The 23,955-nt window shown below is 39.8% G+C and overlaps 1 protein-coding gene across 6 annotated transcripts in view; it reads right to left on the bottom strand.

The window, feature by feature from the left end:
* ATP10D (ATPase, class V, type 10D) overlaps window positions 1-23,955 on the bottom strand; it is an 86,788-nt gene that overhangs the window by 26,727 nt on the left and 36,106 nt on the right. For all 6 annotated transcript variants that reach the window (XM_005853135.2, XM_005853133.2, XM_005853134.2 and 3 more), the window contains 11 exons: window positions 22,424-22,628; window positions 20,084-20,169; window positions 17,023-17,129; window positions 16,613-16,744; window positions 16,064-16,191; window positions 15,691-15,943; window positions 8,608-8,846; window positions 5,863-6,051; window positions 3,508-4,117; window positions 2,800-2,906; window positions 1,468-1,594 (listed from right to left, as the gene is read on the bottom strand). In XM_005853135.2, coding sequence (XP_005853197.1) covers window positions 1,468-1,594; window positions 2,800-2,906; window positions 3,508-4,117; window positions 5,863-6,051; window positions 8,608-8,846; window positions 15,691-15,943; window positions 16,064-16,191; window positions 16,613-16,744; window positions 17,023-17,129; window positions 20,084-20,169; window positions 22,424-22,628 — 2,183 coding nt within the window. The remainder of the gene's footprint in view (window positions 1-1,467; window positions 1,595-2,799; window positions 2,907-3,507; window positions 4,118-5,862; window positions 6,052-8,607; window positions 8,847-15,690; window positions 15,944-16,063; window positions 16,192-16,612; window positions 16,745-17,022; window positions 17,130-20,083; window positions 20,170-22,423; window positions 22,629-23,955) is intronic.

Here is a 23,955-nt window from a genome sequence, read left to right as displayed (position 1 = left end):
GGGGAACCTTGGCTTCCTCCATCACTGGAGCAAGCAAGCCTCCTGTTCGGTTCAGCTGCCTGGCTGCCGGCTGCCATCTTGGTTGGCAGTTAATTTGCATATCGCCCTGATTAGCCAATGGGAAGCGTGTCGGAGGTATGGTTAATTACCATGTTTGACTATTATTAGATAGGATGATACTCCCAAGGGTAAGAGCAGAATTTTAAAGAATGCTCTTGTCAATAAGGCATAATACCTATTTTCAATGCTCTTTCCTAGTGTAAGTCCACAGTTCCCTTTTCTGAAATACGGCCAGATAAGTATTGGAATTAAAAAGTTTTGCAGATTTTAAAAAGATAATATGGTGCATGTATCATATTTTGTAATATATGGTCATCTAGCATATTAATATTTCTGCAGCATAACATACACATGTTCACACTAATTAGGATAATAAAGACTTATAAACACTCTTATCAAATCAGGCCTGATTTTGCTGTCCAATGAGTTCTGGCCCACAGAGTATCTTAGAGTTTGGAATTTCAGATGAGGAAATGTCGACCCAGAGTACTCACTGTGTCACTGAGAAAGGACTTAGCAGTGGGCATCATTATTCTATTGGCCAGAGGCTAAGAGAGAGCATTGTTTTTCTCTGAACCAGAGGAATGGGGCCCAGAGGTTGGTTCCTTGGGATGTTAGTGGTTATATTGGAAACCAGATCTCTAGGTCTAAGGCAGTGGTTTCCAACCTTGTCTCCTCTTAGAATTACTTGGGGAGCTTTTAAAAATTCAAATGTCCAGGCCACACATCAGAGCAATTGAATTACAATCCCAGACACCAGCATTTTTTAAAGTGCTCCGGAAGATTTCAGGATACAGCTCAAGCTGACACAAGGGGTGTCAGTGTGCAACCTTTAGTGGAAATCAGGAAGTCAGAGAAAACAGAGAAATACATTTCATTAGCCCAGCTGCAGGTGCAGAATAAAGAACACGGGCCCTGGAGCCAGGCAGGCCAGAGTGCCTCCCTAGCTTTGTCAGTTATGAGCATGTGGCTTTGGACACGTCACTAATTGCTCTGTGCTCCGAGTTTCTTCTAAATAAAATGAAGATTTGTTGTGCAGATTCAAAAAGACAGCACATATTAAGTAAGGTATCCAGTGCCTGGCAAGACACTTCAGCTTTCTTCCCTGGAACCAGGATGTTTACATGATTTGTACTCTATGTTCCAAGTTGGGTTTTTAAATGACCTCTTTAAGAAAGACCACCCCGATTCGACCACAAATAAAGTCTATTTCACTGCAGTGGAGGACGGAATAGAAGGGATTGGAAGCTGGGTAGATATGAGACGGCATAGGGTGGGCAGAACCACATATATCTATTAGATCAAAGTGTGCGTTTGTGTGTGTGTGTGGGGGGGGGGGGTGAATAACAGAAATGTCAACTGTGTTCCAAACTCCTGCATTCAGAAAATACAGCATAGTCTCCCTACCAAGTAAAGTCAGTTTGTTCTCCAACCTCATGGCAGATTCAAGCAGTAATTCTTCCCTGTTGTCAATGCTGGTTTCAGCTAAAAAATGATTCCTCAGCCACTCTTCATATTCAGTGTCACTCATGACCTATGGGGGGAAGAAACAAGTTATAAGGCAGTCATGTGACAATCTTGCCAGGACCAATTCCTGGAGAAATAGCAAGCCATCAACTTATTTTAGGTATTCCTCTCTCTGGGCACACTCGTGCCAGGCCCATACCCTCATCAGACGCTTCCCAAATTCTATGATCAGCCTAGTGTAACACTGACGATGAATGGAGCCTATAGCTCAGTATCTCTGGACCATACATGAGGAAACTGGGTTAATCTACTCAGTTAAACCAGAGAGTATGCACTTGGGAGAAGTCTCCACTTATTTAAGTTCAGATGATTCCAACGGTGTACTAGTAGTTTGAGGTAGTATGAAGTCAGCAGCACCTCTGATGTCTTTGGATGGTTGGTTTATGGGGTTAGTTATTTGTAAACAAAAAAAGAGAGAACAGACCATGCTGGTAAAGCAAGAAAGTCATGTTCCAAATAAAAATTAAGAGGAATTCCTTGAGAAGGAATGAATGATGAATTTTCCTTCATCTTCAGGTGGTTCTCAACCTTCCTAATGCCGCGACCCTTTAATACAGTTCCTCATGTTGTGGTGAACCCCAACCATAAAATTATTTTCGTTGCTACTTCATAACTGTAATTTTGCTACTGTTATGAATCGTAATGTAAATATCTGATATGCTATATGTGTTTTCCGATGGTCGCGATCCACAGGTTGAGAACCGCTGCGAGGGAGAAATCTACATTGAAGTTCTTATAAAGCAGCTGGAGTAGAGGGGGTGAGGCACTTCCTATCTATTCACACATAGGTGTAAGAATGGAGAGTTCAAGATCAAAAGGGACCCTCTGCCTTTTCCATGAAATGATCCTGCCCCTGATACAAATGTAGCCCAGTGGATGTCAGCTTTCTCTCTTTTGTTTAATCCTCACCTGAGGAGATGTTTTTATTGATTTTTAGAAAGACAGGAAGCTGGAGAGAGAGAGAGAGAGAGAGAGAGAGAGAGAGAGAAAGAAAAAAGAGAGAGAAACATTGGTCGGCTGCCTCCTGTACACGCCCCAACCAGGGATGGAACCCAAAACCCAGGTGTGAGCCCTGACCTGGAATCCAACCTGCAACCCTCTGGTGCCTGGGATGATGCTCCAACCGACTGAGCCACCTGGTGAGGGCTGTCAGGTTCTCTTAAATTAAATTACCTGGGAGGCAAGAGTGAGTCGTGTGCTAAGCAGCCTCACCTTCTTTGCTATACATAAAGTGCGGAGGCCTCGTTTGGCATAGTCATCCAAGTGTTTCTGGGTTTTCTCCCTTATTATCATCTGTTGTTTTGCCAGACTTGCTCCATCTGAAATAATTAGCAAAACACAAGGGTTCCCATCAGGCGGCCCAATTACATATTTTTTAAAATGATAGCTTAACCTACAACAAACAAAAGGCCTTGCAGTTCTGTACATTTATAAAAGGGAACCCCAGAATTCATCCTCCCGTTGTTCCCATTCTCCCTGGGGAGAGGAAAGTACCAAGAACTGAATACCAACCCTGTTCCCACACCTTCAATTACGACAGTGACAATAACTATAACAATGCTATCAGTCCCTCATCAGGCATTTACAGTTTGCTCGCTGTACCTATATGGTATACAGTACAATGTCAAACCTCTGAGGAGCCAATAAAGAAGGTACTATAATCCCCATTTACTGAAGACTCAGGTACAGAAGTCAGGTAACTTATCAAGACATAGCTAATGACAGCAGCCACATTTGAACCCAGGTCTGGGTAGCCCCCAAACTTAGATGCTTTCTCACCCAATCCTACTGAGCCTTCCCTACTTTGCCAAGTATGACTGATCCCCACATGTCTGCCTGTTTGTTTTCATCAACCACCGAGAGTGGCCTTTTCATCTCTGAGCCCTTCATCTCACCACCCTCAGTCCTGTATGAACCCACCTGGGGAAGCCACGGACAGCAATTCCATGATTACAGAATCAGCACCCTTTGTATACACCACAACTTGGTGGGAAAGGGGGTGCCGGACTACAACGGACATTCTTTTTCTTACTGAGTCGAAGGGCAGGATGTGTAGGAGTTGAAATGTTAATGGTCCCAGAGCAGCGAAGTCCACCATGACCTGCTCTGGTGTCCGGGACTGCAAAGTGCATTGGTAAGCCCTGGCGGCATACACCAAGGCCGCCTCATCTGGGCTCTCCGCCTCATAACACAGACTGGAGGTCAAGGGCTGTCCAGGGAGGGCGTCCACCTTGCCGTTGGCGATGCCTGCATCACCGTTTTGTTTCTCTCTTTCTGGAGGGCAAGCGGAGCTCCCGGGGCCCTGCGGGCTCCCGGCTGTCTGGGAGACCTCTCCTTCTGCAGGTGAGGCCGGTTTCACTCGGCTGAAGAGGGCGAGTCTGCTCACAAAGGCGTTCGGGGCCCCAGGAGATGGCTCCTTCCCACTGGCGAGAGATGGTGAACTTGATCTTCGGACAGACAGTCTCTGGAAAAGGTTTTTAATCTCTTCCAAAGACTTAATGGGCATTCCACTTAGTGAAGAGAGTCGGATCTAGGAAGGAATTTGGGAAGGTCTCAATAATGCAGTCAAAAGACAACTCTGAAGTCAAACTGGGGGGAAAATGAGATACAAAGAGTTACCACTCCCTTAAATAGATAGCAACTGGCCTCATGCTTACAACTGCCACAGAGAACATCAGTAAAAATAAAGAGAGCCATACTGAAAAAGATGTGCTAATGTTGATGGCATTATGAACTTCTGCAACCATTCAGGACGAAATCTGACAAATAGCAAAAGACATAAAATGCTAATATTGCCAGCAGTGTGTGTACTTATTAGCAATTTTTCCTAATGAGCTAATTTAAAAGATAGAAAAACCCATAATCTTTATTGTATGCATCCTAGCAATAACAATTTAAAACTTGTAAGCAAATTAAGTATTCAATAATACTAGTAGCATATTCAATCGTGAAGAGCAATTAATTGGTTCCTAAAATTTTCTCCTTCAGAAATGCCCAAGGAATTAAAAAGTTTTCTTCTAAAGATTATTAGTTTTATGATAGTTTGAGGGACTCATGATGGTCAATTTTTCGATCACACATGAGGTTTCTGTATTCCACGAGAATTCTAATTAGCTCCTTTCTTACTGCCTTCCTATCACTACCTTGAAATATCATGAAACTTAGGCTCCTATATACCTATATTTTATTTTCGGCCATACAATATTATATTCTTTGGAGATAAGGTATCAATATTTCTTAAGCAGAAAACACTAAAAGATGTCTGCTTTGAAAATAGATGTATATAAAGTATCATGTTGGGAGAAAACAGAACACTCCACAATTTATTCTCTAATTACATAATCACTTTTCAAAGGGCAACTTTCTAGTTGAAATCTTACAAAAATAGAGTGTCTGAGCAAATGAAAGCTTAATTGGAAGTAAATTATTTTTATGTTAAACTTGACCACCTCTGGAGTTGCCAAAAGAAAATGATCTGATGGAAAATTAAAATTTAATTGGGTTGTGCTGCAAATTGAATTTTAAGTGGATGTGTGCAAAAGGGGAGATAGTGATACACAAGGAAGCCAGCACAGCAAGTGGTGAATCACCAATCTCTAAAACGAGTTTTTCTTTTTAACTGAAAATGAATTTTCCATGAATTCTAAGCTACAAGTAGACTTTAGAAATCCAGCTTTTGTGGGAACTGCAGAACCTTGGTGTATTATAGATGTATTGGATTTCAGATAGATTGATTTAAAGCTAACTCAACTGGTACATGAAAAAGGTACATTCTCATGAAACATGATAATAAATCTAATACTTTGTATCTTGTTTAATACAGTGTATACTATGATGAAAGTCTCCAAAGCCTCAAAAAAAGCTTCAATTTGGTAAAAAAAGAAAACACACCAAAAAACTAAAGCAAAATGAACAGAGCCACATTCCACAAGAATCGCTTTCTTCAGCTACCCTCCTAGAAGCAAAATATATAGTAGCCCTGGGCCATACTTCTTGGGTTCAAATCCCACCTTCCCCACAAAACCATCCTGTGACTGGGCAAGTTACTTAACCTCAACTGTAAGACAGAAAATTACAGTGGAGTAATAGCACCTAAAATCACTTAGAACATTGTAAGTGCAGAGCACTGATTAACTGCTGGATAAATGTTAAGATGGTATTATTAGCGGCTATTATTATTATTGATTATTATCCACATAACAAGACCAGTACAGGTACATTTAAATCCAAAGTTCTCTTCTGGAAGGTGACCTTTGTTTGCATTAGAGACCTTACCTTTTGTCGTGGTTGGTTAGGAGCAGAAACCACTACTGTGTTGCAAATTGCCAACGCAATAAAGAAGTCAATGATGTACAAACTCTCCTGTGGTGGATCTGGGATAGTCTCATCCACTGGGCCAAAGAGCTGAGGTGTAATCTGACTAAATTTGTCCAAAAGCCTGGTGTCTGGCACCACATCTGTTTCCTGGAGATCCAATAAGACAAAGTGTTATTATAACAAATGTCTAAAAATGAGAGTTTTAAATCTAAATGAGAAGTAGCTTTTATAACCAGAATATAGGAATCATGACACAGTAAACTTTACTCTTCTAAAAAAAATATTTAATATACATGTTATTTCCTAATAACATTCCACGAGGCATTCCTGAGGGTTCCGACAAGAGACTTCAGATCATCACAATTATATGGCAACTCTACTCTGCGCCCTCCTCTTAAAAACTCTTTGTGTAAATTGGCTCTAACAAGTTGTTATTGAAAAAAATACTCCACTTTGTTTAACACAGTACTCCTCACACTTATTTAGGAGTGCTAGTTCTAGCAAAGAATGTCGTAGTAGAAATCTGTTTATAATCCAGTAACATACAATCAACTGCCTTAGGAATTTTTCAGATGAGTCAAATGAGGAACTTCAAATCAAGTTCACAAAAATGCCAGTGTACTCTAGGGAAGTCCTAGACGCAGTTGGCTGGCAAAGCATCCTGAATGCATGAAAGCCAGCCAGGTGATTTAGGGGGAAAAGTAAAATATGGAGATAAGTGACATTAGACTCAGAAGACTGTGGCATGTACTCTATGCTTAGGAGTTTGGTGAGAACTAGCATAGGCTTAGTAAGAAGAGAGTACAGGTTGGAAATCATATGGGTTTGGGTTCAGGTCCTAGATCCACTGCATACTAGCTAGTGGCCTCAGGCAGCTTGCTTCACTCTCTGAGCTTCTGAATCATGGTCAGAATAACACCTACCTCAGAGGGTGGCTGTATAAAGTAAAGGAGACAGTGGGTGGGATGAGACCAGCACAACAGAAACCCAAGTAATGTAATGTTCCTTTTCTTTTTTGAATGATACTCACCTTCAGGTTGCCAGGCTCACAATGGGTTTTAAAGGTCCACGTTATCTGCTGTTACAAACCATTCTTAAATTTCTATCTAAATACTTGTACATCTGCTGTCCTGTGGTACCTGACTTAGCAAAATTTGAATCTTGTTGCAGACTGATGGAGTTCATAGGCTCTCATAACCTGGGGGCTGTTCCTAAATGAGTTGCCCACATTTCCTCATGCATCTCAAACATAGTAACCCTGAGCTGGGGACTGGCTGGGCCCTCGGTACTCAGAGAACAGCCCTTCCCTCAAAGTCAGTAGAAGAGAGTAGTAAAGTTTGAGACTTCTCACTTGATGTTTAGTCAACCAAGGGATGCTTGGGAAACTTGTTGCATGATCTTTATCAAGGTCTATGATTAAACCACCAGCTAGTGCCTGTCAGACTCCATGGGTTGGAGCAATACTCCCGGAGGCATCCTTCTCACAATGTTAATACATAGTAAGCAAACAAAAGACAACAAAACAAAAAACAAAACCCCAAACCAAACAAAGAGTTCCATACTGAAATACGTTGAAAAAAAATGTTTAAATTAAAACAGGTTTCTTTATTGCATCACTTTTCAGAGAGCTTACTGGGTACTGCGAATCTCCAAGAAGAGCCTGGTATGAACAGGATTCTCAAATTTTATATTTCAGAGATGTCTGTTCTATGGAACACATCTGGGATTGAGTGAGAGATATTAGAAGCTAATGATTTCATTGGACCAATGATCTCTACATTGACTAATAACTGGCTTCAGAACATAGAGATTACTGCATTCTGAAGTCGACCTCAGACTAATGAAAAGTTTGCAACTTCTGTCTTTGTAACAAATGCTATTGATGTAAGTCAATCCAAATACCTCATTTGGGGAATCTGACGACTTGCATGACTGAGAGCCTGCGCCGTAACCATAATAAAAGGGATATTAGAGCTGGCCAAAGCTGGGCTCTGGTCAGCAAAGCTGTGTTTACAAAAAGGACTGTCAAAATAAATGTGAGAGCCCTGGCCAGTGTTTCTCAGTAATTAGAGGATCAGTCCGGGCACCAAGGGGTCACAGGTTTGATTCTCAGTCAAGGGCACATACCTGGGTTGCAGGTTCAATCCTTGCCCTACAGGAGGCAACCAATCAATGTGTCTTTCTCACATCGATGTTTCCCTGTCTCTCTCTTTCTTTTTCTCTTTCTCTCTCTCCCCCGCCCTTCCACTCTCTCTAAAAATCAATGGGAAAATATCCCTGGGTGAGAATTAACAATAAATAAAATAAAATAAAAAATAAGCTCTTGGAGGGTACCAATGATTTGTACATACTTACCTGTGTACAAGATAACTCTGGTTAGCTTTTCTGAGAGTGAGCTACGGTCCTTACAGAAGGCAGCCTTCTTCAAGCTCAGACATGATTGGCCCTAATCAGAAATATTCCTTTTTCCCCCCAGAAATGATATATTCTCTCTCAACACTGAAGTTATCCCCCAAATTAGGAGGTTGTGATATTGTTTGTTTATACTTTTAATTATATGTATGGCACGCACACTAAATTGCAACTATGTGGTCTCTTCTCAGGTTGAAAAGACAACAGTGTTTGGCTCTATTGTAATTATGAGGAGGTTCCAGCATTACTCATTATTGATGGACAAGAGTCAAGCCACGCATTCACACTTACGATGGGGCTACTGAAAGCAGCCTGTCTGGAATGAGGCGTTTCGCTGGCTCCTTCTCCACTTCCTAGAGCAGAACAGCTCCCAGCAAGATGATTTGAGGATTTACTTCCCAAAGGCCTGTTATGAGCCCTCCTGCAGTCGGGGGCCCTCGGTTTCGCCATATTGGCAAGGGAGCCACTGGGGGTGTCTGCAAGATCCTCATCTTCAGAGACAGCTTCCTGATAGGACTCTAACCTCTTGGCTGAGGGGTAAAAAAAATCACACGGCGTCAGTACCTGAGAACTACTTGCAAGTTGAATATGTCAGGCATTTACTTAAAATAGCTATTTCGTACCATCTCCTCCCTTTTCAAACCTGGCCTCCAACCGCTCCCTCCCTTAGCTAATGAACTTACCTCATAGAGAAAAGGAGAAGCATTCAGTTAGGAACTCTCTTATTTTCCCATCATTGAATCAACCAACCTATCTGCATCTGTACCCAAACTCTCTGTCTTCCTACTATGAATAAAGATTCAAATGCCAAACCCTCCACTCAAGCTCTCCATCCAACCCTCTGGCCTTCTCAAGGACTCCACCCTTAGAGTTCTCCCCCCTTTCACCTACACCTATCTCTCCTCAACGAATCTCATGGCTTTCTGTCCCTGTCTCTCCACTGACACTGCTCTTGTCAAGGTCATTTACGAGCTTCCTGTTACCAAATCCAATGATCGCATCTGCCTGTATTTTATTTGAACTCTTAGCAATGTCCAACAGAGCTGACTATTTTCTCCTTGAAATGGCTCTTCCTGTTTCTCTGACACCATTTGCACCTATTTTTCCTCCTACTTCAATGGCTGTTCCTCCTTAGTTTCTCCTGTCTTCTCTCCTCCCCAAGCCTCAACCTCCTACTTCAATGGCTGTTCCTCCTTAGTTTCTCCTGCTGTCTTCTCTCCTCTCCAAGCCTCAAACATTGGGTTGCTGTGGAAGCTCCCTCCCTTCTCCACCTATAACCCTTTCTTGGCAATGTCATCTGGTCCCATCTTTGAAATAGCATCTCTTTGCATATGACCTCCAAACCCATACCTTCAACTTTGACTTCTAATTGGAATCCAATTCTCCATGTGATGCTTCCAGTTGGATGTCTAGAAGGTTCTTCAGCAGATATCTGTATGGCTCCCTCCATTACTTTCCTCAAGTTTCTTAGATCCCCTTGTCAATGGAGATTTCCCAGATCTAACTACACTATTTACTATAAATCTTATCCCAGCACTTACCATCATCTACACACTATATATCTTATTTGCTTATATTTTTAATATAAACTCTGAAAGGGCAGACCATTTTACCTGCTTTGGATATCTCCAGAGCCCAAAGCAATGGTTGATAGATACTCAATAAATACTTGTTGAATAAATAAATGATAGATAACTTAAATTTGACATGTGAAAATAGAACTCCCCTATTCTTCTCCCTCAGAATTGCTCCTTCTCTGTCTTCCCATCTTTGTAAACGGTACCTAACTATGTAGTTACTTATGCCAAAAATGTAGGATTCTCCCTGATTCTTCTCTTCTTCCCCAGCCCCACTTGTCATAGCATCACCAAGAGCTGTCCTTTGTTCATCCAAAATACATCCCAAATATCTTGACTTCTCTCCATCTCCATTACCTTAGTCCAAGCCATCATCATCTCTCAACTGGACTAGTGCAATAGCCTCATAACTGGTCTCCTTGCCCCTCAGCAATCCATTCCTCACATAGTAGCTAGAGTGACTTCCTAAAAGATAAAGCAGATTGGATCACTCCCTGCACAAAACTCTCCAGTGGCTTCACAGTTCACTCAGAGTAAAATCTGAATCCGTTTTCTTGACTTACGTAACTCAGAATTACCTGACCTCCACTGACCTCTCTAGCTTTCTTGCCTCTCCTTCCACACGTTCACTAAAACCCAGCTTCACTGGCCTTTCTTTTACTTTGAAAACTGGTAAGCTCATTTCAGCCTGAGGCTAGACGAGCTGCTCCCTCACTGTAAGACTCTTGTCCCTGAACTTCAGATCATGTAATTTAGATCTGGGCTCTAATGTCCCCCCTGGGAGAGGCCTTGCCCAGTCATCCAATCCAAAGTAGGCTTTCAACCATTCTATATCATATCACCTCTTTTTAATTCTTTGCAAAGCACTTTTTGCTATTTAATATTTTTCTTGGTTTAAAAATTAATTTTTTTGTGACTATTTTCTCCAATAGAAGCCCCAGGAGAACCGGGGCCTTATCTGTCTTGTTTATGATTATGTCCAGTGTCTTGAATGCACAGTAAATAATCAACAAATATATGTGCTTGTTGGATTGCTAGTTGTCTGTATGCTGCTTAGTCCATGGACCAAATTTCTAAGTTGCAAGGTTTGAAAACATAAAATGGTCTTGTCAGATGTATTTATTTTAATTACATATGTGTAAGGGGTTATTTCCAAGAGGCCAAATTCTTTATGGTAATATCTCCTAGCCAATACTTTTGCTAGAAAACCCTGAAGGGTTAACTTGTTTTCATTTCAGCAAAAATAATGTCTCAGAATTAATAATATGTCTCCCCAGAATTAAGTTCTTGGGAGAACTGACCTCTACCATCACCCCCTTCAGCATTCAGTGTGTGTGTGTGTGTGTGTGTGTGTGTGCATGCCCTTGTGTGTGGTGTGTATACATGGACTAATTTTTAAGCCATTGCAAAGAAAGAGACCAGAAGTTCTAGCTGCATATGGTCAAGAAGTGCTCACAGGCAAAGTCAGCACCTTCTAGAAGTAGTCCAACACTCATGGTTCCCAAATAAGTATCTTATCAATTATACTTGTCATGATAGCATTTGATTCTCAGGCAGTTGGGATCTTCTCTGCATGAGGAGCTGCAGAAGAGAAGCACCACTGGGCAGCAGCATGCATGTTCAGGGACTGGGTGGGAGAAGGCTGGTATTAGCCCTCTTAAATGTTGCAAATATAAATTTAAAAATGCTACCAATACAAAAACGAATGCAGTACCTGCCACCGTGTATTTTATGAAAAACTAGTGACCCGGTGCACGGATTGGTGCACATTGAAAGGAAATTAATTAGAAGACGGCCAGTGGGGCAGGACAGGGCGAGATGGGCTGGACATGCCGTGGAACCAACCTCCCGTGGTCCCTCCCCAGTGTCTGCAGAGTGAGCAGGGTCTCTCTGGCAGGTGGGGTCCCTCGACCTGGCTTGTGGGGATTGGGCTGAAACCGGCTCTCCAATATCCCCTGAGGGGTCCCGAGGTGCAAGAGGGCACTCTGCAAAGTTGCTATCGTACAGGGTGTAGAACACAAATGCAAGTGTGCAGTAAACCAGATTCAGAGCCCACAGTGCCCCAGCAACAACATAACCCACAGCCAAATGTGGAACTGTGCGGCCCTGAGAGGAATCGGGCTCCCTCCTCTCTGGTTTCAGGGTGCATCACCCGAAAACCTCCACTGCCAAGTCACTGCAGCTCGGCAGCTCCTGCATTGAGCGTCTGCCCCCTGGTGGTCAGTGTGCATCATAGTGACCGGTTGGACAGTAGGAGGGACACTTAACATATTAGCCTTTTATATATATAGATTACTGCTGCAAAATACTTCTTGAAAATAGGAATGAATGGACAAATAATTTTAGAAAACTCTAAGCTCACAAATGGGCAATAGTGGTTTAGCTACAGGGAAGATCACTGCAACAGTTTACCACAGCAAAGGACTGTTGACAACCTACACTAAAAAGATGGATTAATTACATAAATTACTGGAATTCTTTTTTTAAAAATATATTTTATTGATTTTTTACAGAGAGGAAGGGAGAGGGATAGAGAGTTAGAAACATCGATGAGAGAGAAACATCGGTCAGCTGCCTCCTGCACACCCCCTACTGGGGATGTGCCTGCAACCAAGGTACATGCCCCTGACCAGAATCGAACCTGGGACTCTTCAGTCCACAGGCCGACGCTCTAGCCACTGAGCCAAACTGGTCAGGGCAAATTACGGGAATTCTTACATGCAATATAGAGTAACCACTAGAAGAATAAGGAGATATGGAAAGGGAGTCATGATAAGGTCTTAAGAAAAATGGGTATAAAAGTAAAAGCACACTGTGATGCCACTTTTGTTTAAAAAACACAGTAATGTATGCATGAAAAACAAACTCAAAAGAAATGCACTAAAATGTTACAATGGTCCACTCTGTTTAGAGAGGGTTATTGATGACTTAAAATGTTTCCTCTTTTGGCCCAGCCAGCATAGCTTAGTGGTTGAGCGTCGACCTATAAACCAGGAGGTCACAGTTTGATACACAGTCAGGGCACATGCCCAGGTTGTGGGCTCGATCCCCAGTGTGGGGAATGCAGGAAGCAGCCAATCAATGATTCTCTCCCATCGCTGATGTTTTTATCTCTCTCTCCCTCTCCCTCCCTCTCTGAAATTAAGAAAAATATATTTTAGAAATATTTTTATGTTTTGGCTTATCTGAATTTTCTATAACATTGCCTCTGTAATAAAAGATACAATAAAAAAGATGAGACATAATGCAGAGTATCATTATATTCAATATGACTAGCTATTTTTTTTAACATTTAGATGGTGACTGTCATAAATACTCAACATTTTATCTCTCACACTCACAAGTAACAATAAAAACAGGCTTAAAAATACATGTCCCTAGGAGAAAAAAAGTATAATATATATATGTATTTTAATTTTGGGTAAGGTGAGATGTCTAAGTTTAACACTATTGGCAGAAATCATGATATTCATAATCTTACTAATATTCATAATAATTGACAAAAATATTTAATAAAAATATAAAACTTCTAACAAGAAGAGACTTCTTAAGTAACGGTAATAGACTGTGGTAGGCAGAATTCTAAGACAGCCCCCAAAATTCACCTTGTAGACACCTTGTGAGAATGACGGGATCTCACTTCTATGATAACAGTATGTTTTAGGGCACAGGTAGAGGGAATTTGAAGGTGTGGTCTAGTTCCTCATCAGTTGACTTTGAGTTAATGTAAAAGAAGGTTATCCAGGTGGATCTGATCTCATCAGGTGAGCCCTTTAAAGGAGGTGTCAGTACTTCCCTGAAGAAGACAGATTCAAAGCTAGAGGGTCTACCACTGACCAGGAAGAAGCGAACTGCCATGCTGAGTTCAGCTGCCTCTAGGAGCTCAGAATGGCCCAGGCTGAGAGCCAGCAGAAAAGCAGGACCAGGGCCCTATAACCTCAAGACACAATTCTGCCAAGAAAACCAGTGAATCGAGACCAGGCTCCTGAGCCTCAGATAAGATCATAGCCCCAGCTGACAAGTAGGTTTCAGTTTGGTGAGAGACCCCAAGAGACTCTTGACCCACAGAAGCCATGGGATTGTATAGTTGTGCTGTTTTAAGCCACTAAGTTTGTGGCAATTAGTTACGCAGCAACAAAAAACCAATACACTGATAAATCATGAACCAGGAAAATACTTGCTACATGTAGAAGGAAGGTACAATATTAGGGTTGATAACCAGATTATTTAACACTTGGTTTAATCTAAGTGCACAAACGAAGATGGACGCTGGCCACAGACCGCGTAGTTCAGCTCATCTTGTTTATTCTTAAACTAGAGGCCCGGTGAATGAAAATTTGTGCACTGGAGGGGTGCCTTCAGCCTGGTCTGCCCCCTCTCACAGTTCGGGAGCCCTCAGGGGATGTCCTACTGACGGCTTAGACCCACTCCCCGCTGCCCACAGGGAGCGGGCCTAAGCCACAGTCTGGCCTCCCTCTGCGGGAGGCAACCGGGCCAATCAGGGGAAGGTGCCGCCCCCATCACCCTGCTGCTGCTGCCACTGCCAGCCACTGCGGCTGCTGGCCCTCCTCGGCTCTCGCAGCCGCTGTGGCTTTGTCCAGAAGGATGTCCAGAAGACATCCTGTCTATCCGGTCTAATTAGCATATTACCCTCTTATTAGTATAGAGTAGGTGTTCTTAACCAATAATCAATAAATACCAACAAGCTGAATGTTGGAATTAGGGGGGAGCCTGTAGTCCCTTTGAAAATATTTTCAAAATACTTCTTAGGAATATGGTTTCTATTCTCATTAGATTCTCAAAAGCATTTATAATGCAATAGCATTGTCACATCTACAACCTCAACCTTCCACTTCTATTGGTAATGCACTTTCCTTTCGATAAATCATGAACCAGGAAAATACTTGCTACATGTAGAAGGAAGGTACAATATTAGGGTTGATAACCAGATTATTTAACACTTGGTTTAATCTAAGTGCACAAACGAAGATGGACGCTGGCCACAGACCGCGTAGTTCAGCTCATCTTGTTTATTCTTAAACTAGAGGCCCGGTGAATGAAAATTTGTGCACTGGAGGGGTGCCTTCAGCCTGGTCTGCCCCCTCTCACAGTTCGGGAGCCCTCAGGGGATGTCCTACTGACGGCTTAGACCCACTCCCCGCTGCCCGCGGGGAGCGGGCCTAAGCCACAGTCTGGCCTCCATCTGCGGGAGGCGACCAGGCTGATCAGGGGAAGGCACCGCCCCCATCACCCCCGCTGCTGCTGCCACTGCCAGCCACCGCGGCTGCTGGCCCTCCTTGGCTCTCGCAGCCGCTGCGGCTTTGTCCAGAAGGATGTCCGGAAGACATCCTGTCTATCCGGTCTAATTAGCATATTACCCTCTTATTAGTATAGAGTAGGTGTTCTTAACCAATAATCAATAAATACCAACAAGCTGAATGTTGGAATTAGGGGGGAGCCTGTAGTCCCTTTGAAAATATTTTCAAAATACTTTTTAGGGATATGGTTTCTATTCTCATTAGATTCTCAAAAGCATTTATAATGCAATAGCATTGTCACATCTACAACCTCAACCTACTTCTATTGGTAATTCACTTTCCTTTAAAAGAAACCATGGCAGCAGACTCCTGGACTTTGACCTACTACCTTCTGATTGGATGACAACTAAGCTTAATGCCCATTTGGATGACTTAAGTACCCAATGCTTAAATATGGCACTTCTATGCTAGAATTATCAAACCATTAAGTGGGTGTAAAATGATCAATGTTAAGATTATCATAGACACCCAACACTCACCATTTTCTTCATGACAGTAATCGAAGCCTGCCACACTACATCTTCGAAAAACCATCTTATTCTCAGTGAGGGTTCCTGTCTTATCAGAAAAGAGGTACTGAATCTGCCCAAGATCCTCTGTGATGTTCAGGGCTCGGCACTGGATAGTAGAATCCATTTTCTCATTGTAGAAATCCACATCACTTTGAATAAAATATATTTGTCCAAGCTTCACAACTTCAATGGAAACATAGAGAGAAATGGGAATCAAGACCTAAAAAGAACCAAACAATTTAAAAAATGTTAAAAGGGGGGAAAAAAGGTTACGCAACTGAATATAGCTGAATAAGTGGCAAAGATCTTAAAATTCTATGATAAGCTCAACAGAAATTACCTGTAACAAAATGATCATGGTCCAAAACATGTAGAATCCTGCCAACACTGGTGATATGACATGCCCATCAGGCTCAGGGATATGAAAAAGGGGTATGTTTTCATATCTACTCAACCAGATTCCATGACCTTTCAAAAAATACACAGATATCAAATGGATGCTACATATATATTATGCAAATATAGAACTTTATTTCTAAAAAAAACAGGGATGAAGTATTTACTTTGTTGAACACCAATGATTTGTTTTTGAAACAAATTCAAATTTAAATTCAAAATTCTACACATTCTCTTGTCTCTGTCCCTCTCTACTTAGATCCCTTCCCTGGTTCCAAGCACTGTGGCATGTATAACTGAGTATATCTAACATCAGTGCTTTTCAGGACAAAGAATGAGATTAGGATTCAAGGCGGGGGGGAGGGGGGGAGGAAATTGCTGGCAAATAAAACCTTCCTTACAGAAGTCAGATATTCATAAATTTTTGAAAGTAAATGCTTTTAAATGAATATCTTGCTGAAAAGATGTCTGCAAATAATGAAATTTTACCTACCCAAGGCACCAGTTAAACACATTATAAGCAAAAGCAGAACACACCAGAGGACATCTGTGTTCGCTCTTCTTTCTAATTTGCTGCGCTTATACCTGGGACCGCTGTTGTTCAGCATTGCTTTGGTTTCATGGCCTGTGTAAGTTAACACAATATGTCAGAGAATGTGCATATTAAAGCTGGGCAGCAAATATCATATCTTAAAACCTCTCTGGCAGATAATTTCATAACAAGTAGTTGCATCATAAATATTGTTAATTTAGTTTGCTTTTGTAATCCATTTAGAAAAACAGAGACCAATGATTAAGCTTATCAAGACAAAATTTCCTTTCTGCCTCTGAAGGCTACATTTCGAGTGAATGGAAAACATTAACTTGTAGAAAAGCACTAAGGAGACAATGGTGAGAACCAACCTGCATAAACCACAATGCCCACAACGGCCTCTGTGTTTCTAATGGTGCATCCTCTAAGTAATAAATTTTCTTTACCAAGACCCACGCGTTCTTTGTTGGAATGTTCTCTGTAAGAAAGACAGCATATAGGTTCATTTTTAAATAGCAAAAGAGGGGTTGTAAAAATAAAAACCATGGTTTTGAGTTTTCTCGATTAGAGTACTAAGTTAGGCAGTTCACCGGAAAGTTTTCAAAGCTCTGGCCCATTGCTTTTGCTATCTCAGTGTTACCTGCTTTGGCTGGAGAAAAGATGCAACGGTTTCTAAATACCATTGTTTTCTAGTATTCAGATTACACAGTGGGTATATGTTTAATTTTCTAGGAAACTTCCAAACTGTTTTACAAAGTAATTTGTACCATTTGACATTCCTACCAGCAGTATGAGTGTTTCCATCCCTCTATAACCTCACCTACATCTGGTATAGTTGTTCTTTGTAACGTTAACATTGGTGCTCTGTAGTTTTAACTTACATCTTTTCACACAAATATTTGTCATCCATATATCTTCTTTGCTGAAGTGTCCGTTCAAAATTTTTGACCACTTTAAGGATTGTAGTGTTTGTATTCTTATTATTGAGTTTTGAGATGCCTTTATATATTTTGAATGTAAATCCTATATCATATATATACATTGAAAATATTTTCTAACAGTCTGTGACTTACATTTTCATTAACTTAACAGTGTCATTTGAAGAGAAAAAGTTTTTAAATTTGATAAAGTTCTTTTATTTTTTGCTTTTGTGGATTCTACTTTTAGTCTTATAGCTAAGAAATACTTGCCTAACCCAAGGTACTGAAGATTGACCCTATGTTTTCTTCTAGGAATTTTATAATTTTAGGTTTACATTTAAGGATAGTACCCTTTTTTTAGTAATGTTTTTAATGGTGAGAAGTATAAATTGTAATTTATTTTTTTAAATACAGATATTCAATTGCTACAGCATCATCTATTAAAAAAAAAACTAACCTTTCTTTACTAAATTGCTTTTGCATCTTTATCAAATACCATGTGTCCATAAATGTCTGTGTAACTTTCTGAACTTCATAATATTTTCCATTGATTTATTGGTCAATTTTTATACCAAAATGACACTGGCTTGATTATTGTACCTTTCTAATAAGTCTTGAAATCCGATGGTGTTAGCTCTCCAACTTTCTTCTTTTTCAAAGTTGTTTTAGTTAATATAGGTCCTTTGCATCTCCATATAAATGTTTAGAATAAACATGTTAATGTCTAAAAAACACTGCTGGAATTTTTACTGAGATTACACAAAATCTATAAAACTATTTGGGGCAAACTGACATGAAAACATTGAGTCAATGCATGAATAACACATGTCTCTACCTTAAATTTAGGTCTTTAATTTCTCTCCACAGTGCTCCATAATCTTCAGTGTGCGGCCTTTTGCATCTCTTGTCCAAATTATCCTTAAGTATTTTATTTTTCTGGATGCTATTGTACATTATATTTTTAAAATTTCCATATCTATTTGCTCATTGCTAGTATACAGAAATACAATTGAGTTTTTTTATATTGCTTTTGTTTCCTACAACATTGTTAAATCCACTTATTATTTCATGTAGCTTTTTTAAAAATAGATTTTTATCAGCTTTTCTACAAAGACCATCACACCATTTGTGAATAAAAGTTTTACTTCTTTAATATTTTATGCCTTTTATTTCCTTTTTTTGTCTGAATGCACTAGCTAAAATCTCCAGTTCTAGTTTGAAAAAAAAAAATGGTTAAGTGAATATCTATGTCTTGTTCCTGATCTTAGGGAAAGAGCATTTACATAGTCTATTACCATTAAGTATGATGCTAACTATAGGCTCTTAAGTGCCCTATTTCCAGTTTGCAAGAACAAAAGTTAAATTTTGTCAAATACTTTTTATACATCTATGAAATGATACTTTTCTACATCTAAGAAATGGTCACTGGGACTTCCCTTTTTAATTTGTTAATTATGGTTTCTTAATATGGTGAATCACATAGTTTGATTTTCAAATGCAAAACCTGGTCATGATGTATTATCCTTTTTATATATTGTTGGATGTGATTTGCTATAATTTTGTTAGAATTTTTGCATATATGCTTCATGAGGGATAGTGACCTTTCTTTAAATGTCTTTGAATGATTTTGGTATCTGGGTAATGGTATAAGGATAATTCTGGTCTCAGAAAATAAGTTGGGAACTTTTCTCTACCATTTTATCACAAGATTACCCCTATGAAGTAGGCCAAATTGTCTCCTTTTAAAAATAAAGAAACTAAAAGAGTAAATAACTTGGCTCAGAGCATAAAGCACTTAGGTGGCATAAGATAGGCATGAAATTAGTCAAGACCCCAAATTCTAGCTGCTCATGAAAAAGGGATGTGGACACCACAAGAAGCCTCCAGAATGAACACTGTCATCATTCTTCTGATGTGTTTCCAAGTCATTGGCTAACTCTTGCCAACCTGACTGTCCGTGTGCTCCTCTAACTGCAGGACCGTCCTATCATGTCACTTCAGCTGTCAGTTCTGTCCAAACACCTCCTTCCAAACAACTAGCATGTCTTGGGCTTAATGTAGAGCTTATGTAAGAGATTCTTGCACCACTGAGATTCTAGGATTAGCTGAAGAACAAGGTTTTGTTGTTATTTTAAAAAATATACATAGATAAATATTTACCAAATTTATAAGTTGTCTAAACATATTGACTATTAGTGATTTAACTTGGATATAAGCACATAAAGCAGGGGTCCTCAAACTTTTTAAACAGGGGGCCAGTTCACTGTCCCTCAGACCGTTGGAGGGCCGGACTACAGTTTAAAAAAAAACTATGAACAAATTCCTATGCACACTGCACATATCTTATTTTGAAGTAAAAAAACAAAATGGGAACAAATACAATATTTGTATTTGCATGTGGCCCGCGGGCCGTAGTTTGAGGACCCCTGACATAAAGTTTAATCTCGCGTTCAATATAATTGCACCACACAATTCCACTCACAGCCACAAAGGTAAGCCATGTGTCACTCACAGGAAGCCTCGGAATCTGCTGAGGTCATTGTTTGGACTTTCACATTCTATCCTACTGGAGAATTTCTCAGGATCAACTTCAGAGTCCTAAAATATACATTCATACACATCATTTTACATCATAAAACAGGAAGGATTCAAGGTTAAGCCCTTACGATTTAAGTGTCTCTCCCTTCACCATTTCTTAAGGTAAAACTAAGGCTTCCTTGCCACAAAGTTTATGTTACCAATTGCCCAAATGAAGAAAAGTATAGGCATAATTATGAATAAAAAAATTGGATCAGAATGGTCCTAGAGCATTAATAGACATAGGCAGGCAATAGGAATGTCCAAATCATGTACTGGAATCCATGCAGGACTCTACAGAAGAGAGCTTCTACTCATATAGTAAACACTTTTATCTAGAAGGCACTGAAAAGATGAAAACACTGTTGTTGTTCTTCGACCATATAGATGTTTTCTGATGGCAAATGTATATGTGAAGACTTTGAGCACATATGCATTTGATCCCAGCAAATTTTATTTAAAAGTTAAAAAATGAGCTAGACATCAATATCTTACAAAATACTCTAATGGAGAAAACAGTAATTTTAGAATGTTTTATAAAACCAATAAGCAAAGTTTTACCTTTGCAATAAGCAAAGTTTTACCAATCCATACCTTTATAGACATAGGTATGGATTCACTATGAACCATCCAAGCCAACCCTATCTCATTTCCTTTTTTATTTTTACGAGGCTTTATGGCTAACAAAAAATGCTACTGATACAGCTCGTGAAATATTAATATATATGGAAAACGTGAGTTATGATCATATAATTTGATTTGCTAATAATATTTTTGAGTTCTTTTGATGCACTGGAATCTATATTATACACTTTAAATATATTAATTAACCATATGTATGCCATAAGCGTCTATAGACACAAGCGGCGGACATTTTTTAATTAAATTCAAAATATTGTGGCAGTTAACTGGTTAATTTCTTCTTCCTAGCCCCATGTGGTACTATAATTAGGTCTAATTAATAGATGAAGAGAGCAAGACACAAAGAGGATCAATAATTTGCTAAAGGTCTCAAAACAAGACAAAATTTAGAGCCAGGATTACAATCGAGGTCATGGAATGTCAGAGTGCTCAACCTTAATTGAATCCAAAGTGTGTTGATTAATTAACCGGCATCACCCTCAAAGTAGATATTTAGTGGTATGTAATAAAATTCCAAGTTGTACGAGACATTTACAAATGTCTCAGGTACAGGAATGCTTACAAAAGTGACAATGACAATAAGCTCAGCAGCCTATCAATCACAGAGGATCTAAATATATAGGTTGAAAGATGGGCCCAATCTGACATCAGGTGTTGAAATTTACTAAAGATAAGGGTATTTATTCTTTGGCTAACATATTTTCTGGCTTACAAGTATAAGGTGAAGAAAATCTGACCCAATAGTGGTTCATTTAAAAGAAGACCATTACATTTTAAAATACTTCATCTCAAGTGCTTCTAGAGAAAGGGAAGGAAAACTGCGATTTAGGCATTTTGTAGGATGCTTTTACATATATTACTTCACTTGAGTCTCACAACAATGCTATGAAGGAGACATTATTTTCATTTTAAGATAAAGAAACTGATGCATAAAGTATGTCCATGAGTTGCTCAAAGTCACGCAGTAATTAAATGGCAGAGTTGGATTTCATTCAAACTCATGCTAATGAATATAACTTCAAAGTTCTTGATTCCCTCACCACAGCCTGTGAAAGGTCTAGGAGCTCTGTGGCATGAGAAGCTACAAAAGTCTTAAAAGGCCTTGGTATATACGTAATTATAGATTTTTAGGAACAATGATGTATTTATGTCTCCAGCTTCAATAGCATAAAGTCTACGCTTAAGAAATGTAAATTAAAAGGTGACTATTTCTATTACAAAATAATTTCCCAAATTGCAAAATAATTCTTTCTAAATTAAATTTATTGGGGTGACATTGGTCAATAAAATTATATGGGTTTCAAGTATAAAAGTCTATGATACATCATCTGTATGTTGCATTGTTTGCCCACCACCCAAAGTCAAAATAATCCTATTAGGTACCTTTAATTCAGTTCCAAAAAATATATGATTGTCCAACTGAAATGCTTGAACTCCAAAGTCATTATATCCTATTATCTACAAAATATAGCGTACGTCCACTGATATTGGAGCTGTACTAAGCCTTCTGGGATTGTATTTTTTAATGGTAAAAATAAAATTTAAAATCTCTTTATCTATACATGTGACAGTAAGCTTAGTCATTTTCTAAAAAGAAAATGTTAATGTCACCAACTGCCGACATATTATTTACCTGCTCTGCATATCCCCGAACCACCTGTCTCTGTTTTAAATTGCTCTCTCCGTCAAGCCCAGAAGTCTCAATATGACAGATCCCATCTGGATCCGTGGAAAAGAGTAAGACCATATCTGCAGGAATGACCTCGTTACAAGAAAGGCGAATAAAGTCCCCAACAGTAACATCTTTCCAGCAGCAATCAAGGTATTTTTTTTCTTTCCTAAAATTAAAAAAAGCAAAGTTTATAAAGAATATCTAGCTAAAAACATATACAATAGTTTTTTTAAGCTTCACTATATAATTTAAAGCATGTTTAAAGTATTAGAATGAATTTTAATCCATTAAATGCTAAAAGGAAAGCCACAGAATTATAAAACCTAAATTCCACAACTTACTTTACCTGAAATTTTAGTCATTAGCTATTAAAACACATTTTTCAGCTCCTTTTTTTTTCCTGTGAGATTTTGAACCATTAAGTTATTTGAGTATAAATCTGGAATGAAATTAAAATTACTATTTGATGGGTTTATTCATACATGAAGTGATTTCTGCATCTACCCTGTGGTCAAGGTGTCAAGGATCCAGAAGTACACATGACACAACATCTGCTCTCAGAGAGCTCCCATGTGGCAGAAAGGAAGGGTAATTAAACACAAATGAAATAAATACCTAAGTACAACATTAAAAAAATCATTATACCACCATATTAACAGCTCTACTTATTTATATATATTTATGCTAAGTGTCCTTCCCACTGTCCGACTGGTTGCTATGATGCGCACTGACCACCAGGGGGCAGATGCTCAATGCAGGAGCTGCCATGACGCACACTGGCCATTTACAGAGAAATGGCACCGCAGACCTGGCGCCCACAACGCAACACTAGGCTTCCCCCAAGTGGGACACAGGCCCTGCCACCGGCCCAGAGCGACAGCCCACCAAATCGCAGCCGACGCTCCCGAGACCCCATGGCCAGCCCGGAAAAGGTCGCTGTGGGCACCGGCTAATGACGTCACGTAGCAACACCCAGGTTCCTCTCCCTATTGACTAGCCTCCTTGAAGTTTCTTCAGCCCAGGAACACGACTTGCTTTAGAGCCAGGTGTAAACATTTACACTTTAACCAAATGTCTGTGAAGCGTTTTCTCGTGCCTCATCTCATTTGATCCTCACAGAAGTCCTGGAGTAGGTAGATAGGAGACTCAGTGGAATCCTATTTTCTTTCCATTAGCTGGAAAACGAAGATTTAGAAAGCTTAGAAACTTGACCCGACTGAAAAGAAGAAATGGTGGACCTTGAAAATGACTTCAGGTTTTCTCACTGCGCAGACTATAGTCAAACACTGCTGTAGTTAAATATTTTATCCTTTGTTCTCCCTGCATGATCTACAATAAGAATCTGCTTTGTGTTGATATTTACTGCTGTGTTGCTGACAATTACCTGAAAGAGAAGTTGGGGTCCTTCACTGGGCTGGAAAAAGTTTAGCTAAATAAGGAAGCAGGTCTAATTAAGCAAGTTTATTCTATATCTATAAAAGGCTAAGTTGACT

The sequence above is a fragment of the Myotis brandtii genome, unplaced genomic scaffold (genome assembly GCF_000412655.1).
Source record: "Myotis brandtii unplaced genomic scaffold, ASM41265v1 scaffold10, whole genome shotgun sequence".
In the NCBI taxonomy this organism is placed as follows: Eukaryota; Metazoa; Chordata; class Mammalia; order Chiroptera; family Vespertilionidae; genus Myotis; species Myotis brandtii.
The sequence above is the reverse complement of the archived record's forward strand: the minus strand, read 5'-3'. Positions and strand labels throughout refer to the sequence as shown.